Raw genomic sequence first — 14,522 nt, 5'->3', positions numbered from 1 at the left:
GCTGATCGTGTTCCCTCCACATTTTTGAGTCATACTCCTATTTGCATTCAGATGCCTTCAATTGTTCCTATAAACCTGGGACAGACAGAATTGTAGTGGTGGGTAAACGTGTTTGGAAGCAGCTGGGTTTTGCTGTCACTGGGGCTTTTCTCTCCTGCAGTCCCAACTTTTTGTTACTTACTTGCTGTCAGATTAGGAAGGAGATCCTTAGTGTCAGCTTCCTAACTTATAAATGGAAATAATAACAGTAAAGGCCTCACTGACATTCATGGGAAGTGAATGACATAAAGCATGTAAACAAATGACTCGCGGTAACAAATATTTGTCATTATGTGTTGAGGACATTCAGAGGTCATCCAGGGGAAAAAGCAATCCACGGGTCAGGCTTGGATGCCTGGTAAGTAAAGACAGAAGACAACACCTAGGGGAGCTGGCAGAGAAATACTTATTTCTTGGGAAAGAAGCCAGCATCCTCCTGGCTGAGCCAAGATCCCGAATCTGAAGTCCGTGGCTTCCTTCCCTCCCACCAGCCCCACTCTGGACTGTGCCTTGGTGGCTGATGCTCCTTCAGGTCAAGAGCAGAGGTGTCTGGGCAGTTCTAGCCCATTCTAGACTCACTGGATACTAACCCGGCATTGGATGGCTTGTGTTTAACCTAGGAGAAAGTGGCTTCCCAGAAGGCCGATTTCTGTAATTTAGGACAGACACGAGGAAGAACAAGGACAGAGTTTGAGGTCAGAAGTTCTGAGGTATGGGGGTCTAAAGGGAATCATCTTTCCAGACCCTTCCCCTCCTAACTTTCACTTCACCCACATCTCAGATGATGTTACATCCCTGCCTGATTAAAAACAACAACAACAACAAAAACTCAGATGACCGTTCCCTTCTCAAAACAAAAACAAACAAAAAATAAACCAAAAAAAGTTTTTTTTTAAAAAAACCCTTCTTTCAAGGAGAAGTAAATAGGTCGCTGCTTCTCAGGTCCGGCGCCTTTCTCCTTCGGTTCGGTCTAAAGATAGAAATTCCAGGTTACTCGTGGTTGCTTTTGACGGGAAAAAAAAATGAGGTTTTTGCTCCCTTTACAAGCAAAGAAATCCTATTTCCTTCAAGCTTGTCTTGATCTCATTCTCTTCCAGAAACGCCTCCCCCACCTCTTCAAACCGAGACAAAAAGCGAAATGCGGATAAAAACGCACCCCAGCAGCAGCCCTTTATACGATACCCCCGAGAGGCCTGCGGGGTCGAATGAGTCAAGCTCACGGGTAACGGCGCGGAGCGCTCTCGACTTTTCTGCATCCCAGACGTCCTAGGGCTCACCTTTCCCTGATCCTCCGCCGTCCCCCTCCGGCCCCAGACTCTCCCTCCTACTGCTCGCGGGGCTCAGGCGGCCGGCGGCCGGGGAGGCGCTCGGGGAACCGGGGGAGCCGGGGTCGCCGCACCTGTGGGCGCCGGGGGCGCGGGCCCCTCCCGGCCGAGCGGGCGCAGCTCCCCGGCGGCTCCGCTAGGGGTCTCTCTCGGGTGCCGAGCGGGCTGGGCCGGATCAGCTGACTCGCCGGGCTCCGAGCCCCGCCGCCGCGCTGCTGCTCCGTCAGTTTCCTCGGCAGCGGTAGGAGAGAGCACCCTGAGCAGTGCGAGCACGGGGCCACAGGAGACGGCGGCGGCGGCAGCGGCGGCGGCGACACCGGCAGAGCAAGGGCGCGGCGGATCCCACTCGCACAGCAGCGCACTCGGTGCCCCGCGCAGGGTCGCGATGCTGCCCGGTTTGGCACTGGTCCTGCTGGCCGCCTGGACTGCTCGGGCTCTGGAGGTGGGTGCCGCGCCTCGGAATGGGGTGGGGTGGGGGGGAAGGAGGGGACCCTCTCCCTCTGAGTCTTTAATCCAGAGAAGCCGGGGCAGTCGAGGGGACCCCTCTCCTCTCCGCGCCCAACACCCCCGCTCGCGGGCGCCCTGCGCATCCCCGCCTCCGGCCCAGCCCTGCCCTGGGGACGCGCGCTCCGGCCAGCGGAGAGGGAGCGGGCGAGGCGTCGGGCCCCTGGGTCCGGCGCCAGTCTGGGGCGAGAAGAGGAGGAGGCTGTCCGGAGCTCGGACCCTGACTCAGTCCCTGCCTCGGGGGCCGGGGGGAGGCGAGACACGGCCAGATGAGATATACGGGGAGGGAGCACGTGGGGAAAACCGAAAACGCAGCGTCCCTGGATCCTGTACCCGGCACTTGATCGCTGCCCTTCCCTTTCTCTTGGGCCCTGGCGAGGAGGAGTCGGGACAGCTCGGGAAGCTGGGCACCCCCCACCCCCCGCTTCCCTTTGCCTTTTCCGCCCCGTTTCACCTTCTCTTCGCATCCCCACCACCCCTTCCCGGCCCGACCTCCTTCCTCCTCCTTCCTCTTCGCGGCTGCTCCGGGCTGCCGCCCGAGTGCGACCCCAACATGCAGGGTCGCGCAACACCCTCCGCAGGCAAACTTTGTACATTTCTGCGTCTCCCTTTTGTGTTAAGTTGAGAGAGATGGGAGGGGTCGGACACCCGCAGCCATCTCTCACCTTCTCCAAGCCAGGACATTGTGGGCGTTCGCTCGCACCCTCCGATTCTCCCGGTGAGGGCGAAGGTCCCCGGGAACAAAAGCCGCGACACCCCGCCCTCGCCAGCCCGGGGCGCGGTGGGCTGAGTCGGGCTGGTCTGTGCGCCACCGAGGCTGCCGCCTGACTCCCTTCCCCGCGCTGCGCGTCTGTCCCGGAGGGGGCTCTGGCGGTGCCTCGGGGCCCCTCTACTTCCCCCCCACTTCCCATCACTTCCGCGGCTTGCTGATTCTGTGCTCGGTTGTGAAGTCCTTGGGGAGAAATACGCGGAGAGTGGGGTTTGAGTCTGGAAAGGGCAGTGGCTGGTGGTGGGGAGGCACGAGCATTCCCCTCCTGTGCATCAAAGGAGGCGTTTGTCTGATGAAGGCGCGGCCTCTTCCCTGGCAGCGCTGGGCACTCTGGTTTAGCTCCCCTGGGGGCGCGGCCTGCTGTGGAGGGTCCTCAGGGTCTTTTTTTTAGGGTGCAGATGAAAGGGTTGAATTGAGTGAAGATTAAGACGGAGAAGATGGCGCCTCTGCAGTGCAGCAAAGAAAATCTGTGGAGGCTGCAGCCTGGTGAAATCCACCCACCGCTAGGTGTATAGCAAGTCTTCCCCATTGATCCAACTCTCGAACATTCAGCTAACGCCTGTGCAAAATGACTATTTTCTTTTTTATCTGAAGATGCTTAGAAGTTGTTTGCTTGGCAGCTGGGGCAGAAAAGGTTGTATTTTGCATCCTTTGGGTTCCCATTCTGTATTTTACCATTGGTAACCTCCCTTTCCCGTATGTTTGTTTGTTTGTTTCTCCTCTTCCCCTACCTCATGGTGATTTTCCAAGAAAGCAATTTCTGGACAAATGTTTTCCTGTAATTCCACTGAGACTATACTGAGTGTCACACCGTTACAGCTTTTTAGTCCCTAATTTACAAGGTCATTGAACTTTTTCCTCTTCTGTCTTTTTCCTACAAGTGGCTCAGGAATCACCTCAGGGCTAGTTAAGGCAGATTGTTTTAAGAGTTGAAGAATTTGGTTTTCTATTTAAAAAATGCATTTAATTAAGGGAGCTGGGATTTTTCCAATACTTAAATTTACTCCAATGATTATTTCAGTTTTCCTGATTGTCTTATTACACATTAAAAGACACATATTAAGTTGTTAACAGCATATCATATCCTCTATAGTTGAAGCTTTTGCCAAAAAGTAAATATTTAACTTTTTTGAGCAATATTTTTTTCTGTGTAAAAGGATGCAGCGTGTAGGCAAATATGATTCAGATTTCTTTTTTAGCCTGTTTGACTGCATTTTTTTGCTCTTCCTCCCGTCCTTTTGGACATTTTCACTGGTTACTGTCACCTCCTTCAAAGGGTGGAGGTGAGATTCACAGTTTGCATTTTGCAAAGCGTTAATGGAAAAGTAGGCAATTCACTCTGATGAGGTTTGAGGGGGATTTATGCAGCTAAATCTCTGTCCACTGAAAAGATGTAATTATGAGTTGACTTTTGTAGGGCTTAGAAAATAGGTCTGCTGCAGATGGCTCAAAAAAAGAAATGAATAAGGGCAATGACAATGGGGCCTCAGCTTCTGGGGGAAGCGTCATTACCTGAATTGATGTACAGTGACAGAGTATGAGTTTAAAACGCCCTGGCATTTATTTATTTAAACTTGATTCCTCTTAAGTTTTGTTTTCCTATATTGTGGGATTTAACCTAATCACAAGTATCCGCTTTCATAGTGGTGCTGATTCACAGATAATATATACCTACTCACACTGGCCAGAACTAACCTAATGGTAGATGACTGAGCACAGAATAGTGAAGCTCAGATTTGATAGTGAGGTATAAGGAATCACTGTTTCTGCCTGATCTGTGAAAAGCCATGACACGGGCAGGGCACCCAAGCGGCTCTCTTGTCACCCTAACCAGCAGAGGCATGTGATGGGTACTTGGGAGGCCATTAGTACTGCAGAGAAGTACTCCAGAGAGAATAATGATCCCTGGTTCTGGTTGGGGAAATGAAGAGGAACATATAACTAAATAAATCACAAGGTTAAATTAGAAATGGCCGATTGAAAAAAAAAAAAAGAAAGAATGTGGCCCATTGAATATTGGTTTGAAGAAAAACGGAGAGGTCAGAAACAGACTCACAGATGTAGAGAACGGACTGTGGTTGCCAAGGGACAAGGGTGGGGTGGGGAGGTTGGATTGGGAGTTTGGGATTAGCAGATGCAAACTGTAATGTTATATATAGAATGGATAAACAACAAGGCCCTACTGTGTAACACAGGGAACTATATTCAGTATCCTGGAATGAACCATAATGGAGCAGGAAAAAAAGAGAAAAACATAGAGGTTATCCTTGTGGAAAAGGCTTTCTCCCTGTTGCTAGAGGACCTCTATTTTGTGTTACTTTTCATGGCATACTAGAGATTTCTATACAGATATTTGTATGAAGATGAAGGTTGTCAGTCATTCTAGAAATAAACAGAGCTATTATGTGCCTTTTGTGTGGCCACTAAACTACCATTGAGTGTGGTAAAATTCAGTAGAAATGTACCTTCTCTTTCTGCACGTTTGATCTAGGTGGGGATATGTATTACCTTAAGAGACTTACAAAACATCTTCTATTAATATACTTCTCTAATCTCTGCCTAGTTATATCAGTTACAAATGCAAAGATAAGCCTTATACATGTACTTTAAAAATAAAGCTCCAGGAAGGAAGATTTAGATTGACTTGCATACACCTTATTTCCCCTCACCCTCCTTCTCCTGTTCCCAGGAAGTTTGCAGAGTAAATAAGACGGGCACATGATTATGAAAGAAAACAGAAAGTGTTAAGTACCAAGAGGAAAGTACAGATTAAGTGGCATACTGAGTAAAATATTAACAATATAAACATCTGTATATAAAGAATAAAGGAACAGTGGGATGAGATAATCCAGGAGAATTTCTTGGTGGTTCCTTTCCAGCCAGATTTGTATCTGAGGTTGGGAGAAGGGAGATTAAGTCTTTGCTTTTACATATTTGTTTACATACTTCTCTCCATCTTTCCCCTCCTAGACACACACGCATACAGACACACACACACACACACACACACGCACACACACCCCTACACCCCAGAGGGTGTGGGTGGAGCCAGTGTGGGATTTGATTTTCTTAGTTTCTCATCTATTCATTTGGGACCTTTTTAACTGATTCTCCTTTTGGACCAAGCTCTCTCCTGTAGCCCTGAAGCTAGCCTGGTGAACAAAACCATCATTTGCTTCAGGAAGCTTCCAGTCTAGTGGGCACCATACACAGACTATACACAAATCATTGTAAGAGTGTGCTCATGAACTGTGACAGATGCTGAGACAGAAAGCAAAGGTGCAGGGTACACTCTGGAGAGGAGTAGGGAATTCCAAATAAGGAGGTGAAGGACCGAAGGTGAGGGGCTGAAAGCAGGGTCTCAGAGCTCTGAGGTGGCATCTTCAGTAGGACCTTGACTGAGGGAATGAGTACATGATGAAAAAAGTCATTCACTGGGCAGCAATGAGGAGGCTGGGGAAAACAAAATGTTTAGCTTGTTGTTGTAGTTTTTTCTGGTAGTTTTCTACCTCTTCATCTTCTACTTGACTATGAAATGGTTTCCTTTTTATAGTAGGACCTCAGATACATATGTACGGAGTGAGAATTGACACTAGCACTGTCTTCTGCAAATCCTTGGGGATGCTTTCACCCTGGGTGTCACAGCCCGTATCCAGATACACCCTCGTAAGTGGCTGGAGGAAGATGGAGGGTGGCAGGCAGAGGACACCAAAGTGAAGGAATGAGCAGACCCCCTGAATGAGTAACAAGTTTAAGCCAGAAAATGTCTATTTCTTAGCTTTCCTTGTAGTTGTTAGTAAAAGGAAAGCAAATAGCACCTGAACCCTCAAACTGAATTTGGAAATGAAAACCAGAGGAAGGGGAAGATGTTATGTAACTGTTTTTTCAGTTTAATGTGGATAGTTTAAGAAATAACTGTTTCAGTGAGGACACTAGTGTTTTTCTTTGAAAAAAAAAAATCTGGTGAATTTTTCTCTTCAGATTAATGGTTAATAGATATGCTTTCCTGGTACCTTTTTAGAAGTAGAAATGCACCAAAAACTGGATTAGAATGGACTGCTCTAGGAATAAAGTAAGTCATTGAAAAAAAAAAGAAAAGAAAAAGCCTGGACGTGTTCATGAAGTAATAGGTATATGAAAAAGGGATGCTGAATAGATTAGTTAGCTGACTATTCAGAGTGGGATACAGAAGACTCAGTTTCACATATGAAGTCTTAGCTGAGATGGGGAGCTCAGAGGCCAATTTACCTATTTCGTGTGGCTACATCTGGAAGAAACATAAAATACAGATTTAGCTTGAGCGTTGCTAGGATTGTAGTATTTTATGAAAGAAGGTAGTGGTTGAAATGGGGAAAATGAAAGGCTTTTAAAAGCCAGCTCTATGGAAAATAGTGGAACTGTTCCTACATTTATAGCCTTGATTTCGACCAACGTGATGTCAGGCCAGCAACCAAGTCGTGGTTTCTCACGTGTTCTGGGAAGGCAGCATTTCACATTGATCAAGATATTGACTGTGGGTAGCTCATGCCTCAGTTTCTTCCCTTGTAAAATGGGGATAATAATGTTTATGGTTGTTGAAGATTGAGTAAATACATATATGTAAAATTCTTGGAACAGTAAATGAGTAAATATATGTGTAACATGATGGCACCTTATAAGCACTACCTGTTAGTTACAATTACTGTTTATGATGATGATGTAAAGTAGATACATTTAATCTCATAATTGTTGAAAGTTAAAAAAAAAACTACATGTTTCATGACTTACTGACTAATGCACTTACTGACCAGTTAAGACTGTTACAGGAATTTGGCAGCTTGCTTCTGAGAAGAATGAATTAATCTGATTTAAATTGTAAAAAAGACATTGCAGATAAAATTTTTATCACAAATAAAATTTTTAAAGTATATATTATAAAATTTCATTTATTAAATATTCATATGTATTTTACATTTCAGTTGGCTTTTTAAAAAAGCATTAAAACAATTCATGCTAATAGAAAAACTTGAACAATATACAGAAATATGTAAAGAGCATAAGCAGTTGTTACACAAGTGAGTAAGACCTATTTTAAATGTGTGTACCCTGGCAGCTTGTTAGACATGTCTAAAATTGAGCAAGTTTATATTCTGGCTCAATTATTAACTCAGCTATTAGTTGATTATCAGCTGTGTGCAAAGAGCTGTGAATAAGCTTGGTGTAGTCTCAACAAAACCTTTTCTAGAAAAGTGAATAAACAGGTTTGGCCAATCTAGGCAGAAATGGAAGATTTCAAATGCCAGCAAAAGAATTTTGATGCTACCTAGAATAGAAGCTTGAAATAATCTTCATCAGAGGACCAGGAAACCAAAAAGCTGACTGCTTGAGAAGGTAACACTCTGTAAGAAGTCAGTTTTCAAAATAAAATGAATTATTTTACTAGCTAGATGATGATAAATTCTATGGTGGTCTACTCTAAAACTTTATAGTGATCTACTGCTTAATTAAAAGCATAGTTTTTTAAGTCAGCATATTTTGCTCATTATAAAATAAAAGGTTTCTAATCTCAGTTTCAAAATTAGGCTGAAGATATTTGAGAATACCCCAAATTGGTGATACTGTGGTTAAGGTATTATTAACAATTGAAGAATCAATAAGCAAAATCCCAAGGAATCTATATATATATTTTTAAATCACACCAGTTCCTGTATTTCTTTATATCACTGTCCTGCTCAATCAAAAAAAGTGAGTTCAAGTCAGAGGATGCAATTATTGTAGCCATGTTTGAAATAAACATGCTGCTCAGAATGGATACAGTGAGGAATGCAGGTACCACAACCACTTACAGTAGGGTGAATGAGCAGGGGCAAGGAATAAGCAAGATGAACATTTCAGAAAAGGGAAAAGAACAATAACCCTGTTTTGCAGATGAACAAATTCTAGAATTCTTAAGGTCTTATTAGTGATGGACCCCAGTATTTGTATCTTCTAGTTTCCATATGGTCTCTCTATTTTTTCTTCCCAAGTTGAGATGATTTTTAGTTGTGAAGTTTTGAGCAAGAAAAAAAAAAAATTGGGTGATTTATTTTGTTGATATGCAATAGTTCTTTGCTTGAGTCTCTTTCATAGAGAATATAATATTTTGTCCTATGCTCTCATTTTGCTTCCACAGAAACCCACATTCTATCTTACTAAGCAATGTTTAAGGCATCCTAGGTGATTGGGACTGATAAATTACTTTTCAGCCTTAAAGGATGCTTATGACAATAAGAGATCTGCTTTATCAAAAAGAGTAATTTGTATTAAGTGAAGAAATGCATTGTTACTCTTGTTGCTTTGTTAAATTTCAAAGCTTTAATGACTGATATATTTTGACCTGGTGGAGACATTTTACAGGAATAAAGACAAGACGTTTAATCCTACACTTGAGATACATTTGTCTACTTTAGACCTGACGTCTTACCCCCAAGTGACCACAAACTCATTTGTTGTTTCTCCTGTCTGCATGTGCTGGATTACAATAAAACTAACAAGGCAACATAGTTTTTATTTTTAGTCAAAAATGAAGAAAATAGTATTGTCTATTAAGGCTTGGTTAGTCAAAAAAAAGGACTTTTTATGTTTGCTCTTACTAATAGAAGGCTTTTCAAAAGCATAATTATTGTTTTTATAAATAACACAACTCAGTTATTTTGTAATGGAATTAATAGGTACACATGATAAAGATAGATAAGTGCTGTTTTGTAACCATATTTATTGATTATTTTCATCTTTCGAAGAAAAGAGGCCTTATCTACTTTGAAGATTGAGCCTTTAAAACTGATGCAAACTTTTTGAAATCTTTGCTTAACTCTTCAGAGACTAACATAAAAATATCATATGAAAAGTTATATTTGAGAGCAAATATTCCCCATGCTGATGCTCTTAATTACTTATGTTTTTTTTTTAAACAAGTAGTTTTGTCATTGCGGTGTATTGGTTTGAAAATACAAATGGTGAGTTTTTAAGAAACTCCCATAGAAACTTGCAAACATGCAGAGTGATCATTCCAAGAATAATTTATTCAGATACTTACATATTAGATGAATGAGCAATTTAAAATTAAAATCAAATGTCTATAGAGAAGTTACTAGCATATTTTCATATACAGAAACTTAGATTTTTATAGGCACACCCAGGAAAGGAAAATTCACTCCTTCATTTAACCAATATTTTTGAGGTCCCTCCCCTCATGGGAGTTTACAATATAATGAGGGGTAGACAGAATAAATAGCAAGTAATTGGGGACTTGGAAAAAATTAAGGTGGGTAAGGATATCATAAGCAAATGCTAGGTGGAAATCTGCTGTGAGTGTGATATTTTATGTGGTGTTATCAGGAAAATTCTCTGACCTGGTCACTACCCAAATGTAAACTTAGATATCTGGAGGAGAGAACTATTTATTCACTGTGATGTAAAACAATAACCAGAGACACAGATCTACTTTGGTGGTTAGATATTAAAAACAAAAATGGTGGGGCAGGAACTCAGGAAGGTGTAGGAGGCTGAAGGAAGCCTATTTCCTACAAACAAGAAATGGGGGAAAGGATTTTTACCTGAGAGGCTCCTGCTCAGTTTCAAATCCAGCTCACCCCATTATTTCAGAATCCCTATCCACATGCGTGGCATGTCCTCCACATATGTATTTGTAGAACAGAACAATTTCCCAGGTGGTGAGAGTACCAGCTTCTTCCTTGTGCTTTTCTGTATTTTCCAAGTTGCCTAGAGAACCCTTGAACTGCTGCTATGACAAATCAACATGTAAAAATTTAAGTGGGAAGGGTGAAGTTATTCCTGCCTCAGAAGCATAGGAAAGTCAAGTAAGAAGAGGCAGAAAGCCCCAGGAGGGCAAAGAGTAGGTGTGGCCAGACTTCAGTCCGTTCAAAATTTGCAAATCTGAATGGTCCCTATGTATAAAGGAGTTTCAGAGGCACACTGCCCCCTCTCTTTGCCTGAAGATAGAAGGTCCACACAGAGTTCCTGAATCCTGGAGATTTCTCCAAATGAAAAAGCTTCCTGGGACTTCCCTGGTGGCGCAGTGGTTAGGAATCTGCCTGCCAATGCAGGAGACACGGGTTCGAGCCCTGGTCTGGGAAGATCCCACATGCCGTGTAGCAACTAAGCCCATGTGCCACAACTACTGAAGCTCGCATGCCAAGAGCCCATGCTCCACAGCAAGAGAAGCCACCACAATGAGAAGCAGGCGCACCGAAATGAAGACTAGTCCCCGCTCCCTGCAACTAGAGGAAAGCCTGTGCGTAGTAGCAATGAAGACCCAGTGCAGCCAAAAATAAATTAAAAAAAAAAAAAAAAGAATCCTCCTGCCAATGCAGGGGACACAAGTTCAAACCCTGGTCTGGGAAGATCCCACATGCCGCGGAGCAACTAAGCCCGTGCACCACAACTGCTGAGCCTATGCTCTAGAGCCCACAAGCCACAACTACTGAGCCTGCATGCCACAGCTACTGAAGCCTGCGTGCCTAGAGCCTGTGCTCCACAACAAGAGAAGCCACCGCGATGAGAAGCCTGCTCACCTCAACGAAGAGTAGCCTCCGCTCGCCACAACTAGAGAAAGCCCATGCACAACAAGGAAGACCCAATGCAGCCAAAAATAAATAAATAAATTTAGTTTTAAAAGTTTATTTTATATTGGAGTATAGTTGATTTACAGTATTGTGTTAGTTTCAGGTATACAGCAAAGTGATTCAGTTATACATACATTTATTCTTTTTCAGATTCTTTTCCCATATAGGTTATTACAGAGTATTAAATAGAGATCCCTGTGCTGTACAGTAGGTCCTTGTTGATTATTTTATGTTATTAGTGTGTATATGTTAATCCCAACCTTCTCATTTATCCCTCCCCCAACCCCAAAATTGGGATATTTAATATCCCCATTTAAGAGAAGGGCAAAATGAGGTTTGGCATAGGAGGAAATCATATGTAGTGATTGACGTCATGTCTTAATTGTGATAAGATCTCATTAATTGGGAAACTACCATTATATCATTATAGTGATAAGTAATACTATTGTTGTTTATTATTGTTTTCATAGTAATGTGTTACCATTATTATCACTATTTTTTGTTAGTACCTATAAGAATTACCACTATTACTTATAAATATTGCTATGATAGTAATAAGCATTACTATTAGTAATATAATAAGCATTACTATTATTGTAATTAGTATTACTATAAATATTACTATAAGTATTACTATTATCACTATTAGTAGTGCTTAAAATGACTATATTATTACTTACAATAAGTATTGCTATTTTTCTTGTAATAAGTGTTACTGTTATCACTGCTTTTTTATTTAGAATAATACTATTATTATTTGAAAAAAAATGGTGGGGCAGAGAAGGGACTATTAACTGTGATCACAAACTGTTTCCTATAATTTGTTTCATAACTCACTACAGTGCCTTACATCTAGTATTTATGAAATATTTGACAAATGTTTTAAAATCAGGACTCTAGGAATTTTATACTGTAATGATAATTATGTTTGATTTTTGACAGTTGAATTAACTTCTCTTATGTTTATGAAAATTGTGAATGACACCTAACTATAAGTGTACAGAAAAAAATTAAGCCTTTTAAATAAGATTTATTTTTTTCAACCTTTTCTAAAACATTTTATTGTGAAAAGGTTATATAAATGCTGTCAACAACTTCATTTGCAACTCTATTTCAGACATTCAGTTGACCTAGCAGAAAAATGCCTTGTTCGTGAAATAATTCATCAATTCTCTGATTGATTGGGACATTTTCAATTGAGGATGCCTAGAAATGATTTTCTTTAAATAAGATAGTAGAATTTAGAAAGCAAACATTGTGTATTGGAATGAAATTGAGTGGCCATCAAAATGAAAATTTCATTATCATTGTCTCTTTTCAGTTTTCTGCTTTTTTGCCATTTTACAGCTAATATTTACTTTTTACTTTAATGTGAACCGGGATCAAAATTGGCCCTTTAAGAAAAAAATTGAAATTCTGTTACTTCTATTCTCTAAAGGAATTGTACTTTTCAAGTCCAAGGTCTTGAAGCCAATGCCACTATATACTATTAACTTGACAGGCTTTGAAAATCTAATTGAGGTCATTATGATTAGCCTTGTGTCTTGTCAGTGTTTTCTCAGGCTTGTTTTTAACGTTTTGTATCAAGTGTTAAATCCTCTTACACCACAGAATCCAGAAATTTTCAATCCAACAAAAGTAAACTAAATTTGAAAATCCAATAGCTGTTTTGTGCGGGGCAGGTTCTTGGCTAACTGATAGGACGATGGAACAGGAAGGCAGCTTATGTACTTCTGTTGATTTGAGGAATTGTGAAAGGATCCAGTTTCAAGAATACATTTGTGACAAAACTGCAATTTTGGAATCACTGCATACTTGTTTAGTGAATTATGAGAGGAGGGAATTCTCTGAGTGTGACCATGTGACTGAATGGCTCAAACAGTAGAAGCAAAGGCTGCTGGGTAGAGAGCTATCTTACGATAGTGCAAGTACCAGGAACTTGGGACTGAGTAATTAATCAACATGGCCATTTGAGACATCCAGGACAAAGATGATGAACAGGGAGGATATACTTAAATAAACAGGATAGGAAGCAGACCCACCCAGTTCCCAAGCAATTCCTTTCCTTGTCTGTATCTGCCATTTAAATATTTCACTTCACTTTCATGAGCCTGGACTCAAAGGTTAAATTTGTGTCTTTGTGAATTTTCTGGGTGGTGCTGTAAGGACACAGATGGGAAGTATTGAGTTTGTTGGGAATATTTCTTGTGTGTGTGTTCTTAGTTGTATTATTGACTTAATAAATAGCCAGTAAAGAGAAAAACATTTTAGCTTAATTATTGGGTTTTTTTCCTGGAAAAAACAAACAAAAAATTGGTTAAAATATCATTCTCAGCGTTTATTGCCACTGTTAAATTACTTATGCTTTTTAAAAAAATCTGACACGTAACCTCATTGTTGGTTTGCTCATTCATCTCAGAAAAGTAACATGTGAAACTCAAACCCAAGCCTGTCAATTGATTCTTCTGTTAGCAGATGAGAGGAAAGTTTAATGCAGGATGTCTAATTGGATACTTGGATTATGTGTTCACCTGTTTTGTCTCTATTCCAAATTTTCTCAGGGCCTTAGTGGTTGGCGCCTGTGTTACTGACACTCCCTTGGATTTTCAATTTTCATTATTCCTAATTTTTTTAATCTCACTGCATTTTTCTCCTACTTTTTGAATTTTTAAAAACATTCATTTTTTCGGACATGTGCTGGATGCCTTCTGTATTTCAGGGTGACAGGAGCCCTAGAATCTTTGTGGGGCTATGTATAAAAAGAGAAGTGATTCAGTCTGTTCCTTGAAGGATTTGCAGCCTGACAGGGGAAGAAAGAGATGCAGAAATAATTAAGTACAGTGTGCCAAAGGTCACAATGGAAGAAGGTACAAAATCTTCATAGAAAAGACTGGCAGCATTTGAACTGGGTTTCAAGGATGAGTGGAGGTTAATTGGATCATGGTAGGGCTTTCCAGACAGAAGGGACAGCAAGTGTGTAGAGGTTAAAAAGAGGAAGCCATGTGAATATGGGTGAGGGAGGTGGTGTGAGGACAGTAAGAGCTTTGGATGCCTTGATGAGTTTGAACTTCATTTTCTCAGCAATGGGGTTCTTTTAGATGTTCCTAAAATGGGAGTCGCCATTGATGACTGGTTCAATTAGGTTTAGGAGCCTTTGCAGAAGTCCTTGTCAATGTCTGCTTCATCTTGCTAGCCAGATGGTAGCACCTAGCTGCAAGGGAGGCTGGTACATGTGGTCTATTAGCTGGGAGTATTGCCACCAGGAATACATTCCAGGTTCTC

At 41.7% G+C, this 14,522-nt stretch overlaps 1 protein-coding gene across 10 annotated transcripts in view; it reads left to right on the top strand.

The window, feature by feature from the left end:
- The first annotated feature begins 1,239 nt into the window (after positions 1–1,239).
- Positions 1,240–14,522, top strand: part of APP (amyloid beta precursor protein) — a 288,182-nt gene continuing 274,899 nt past the window's right edge. For 8 of the 10 annotated variants that reach the window (XM_007466500.1, XM_007466495.1, XM_007466498.1 and 5 more), the window contains exon 1: positions 1,543–1,806. In XM_007466500.1, the coding sequence (XP_007466562.1) occupies positions 1,750–1,806 (57 nt within the window). In that variant the 5' untranslated portion in view covers positions 1,543–1,749. Of the gene's footprint in view, positions 1,384–1,542; positions 1,807–14,522 lie in introns of those variants that run through there. The other 2 variants (XM_007466499.1, XM_007466497.1) reach the window with 2 other exon arrangements.

This window comes from Lipotes vexillifer, unplaced genomic scaffold (genome assembly GCF_000442215.2).
Source record: "Lipotes vexillifer unplaced genomic scaffold, Lipotes_vexillifer_v1.1 scaffold340, whole genome shotgun sequence".
NCBI lineage: Eukaryota > Metazoa > Chordata > Mammalia > Artiodactyla > Lipotidae > Lipotes > Lipotes vexillifer.
The sequence above is the reverse complement of the archived record's forward strand: the minus strand, read 5'-3'. Positions and strand labels throughout refer to the sequence as shown.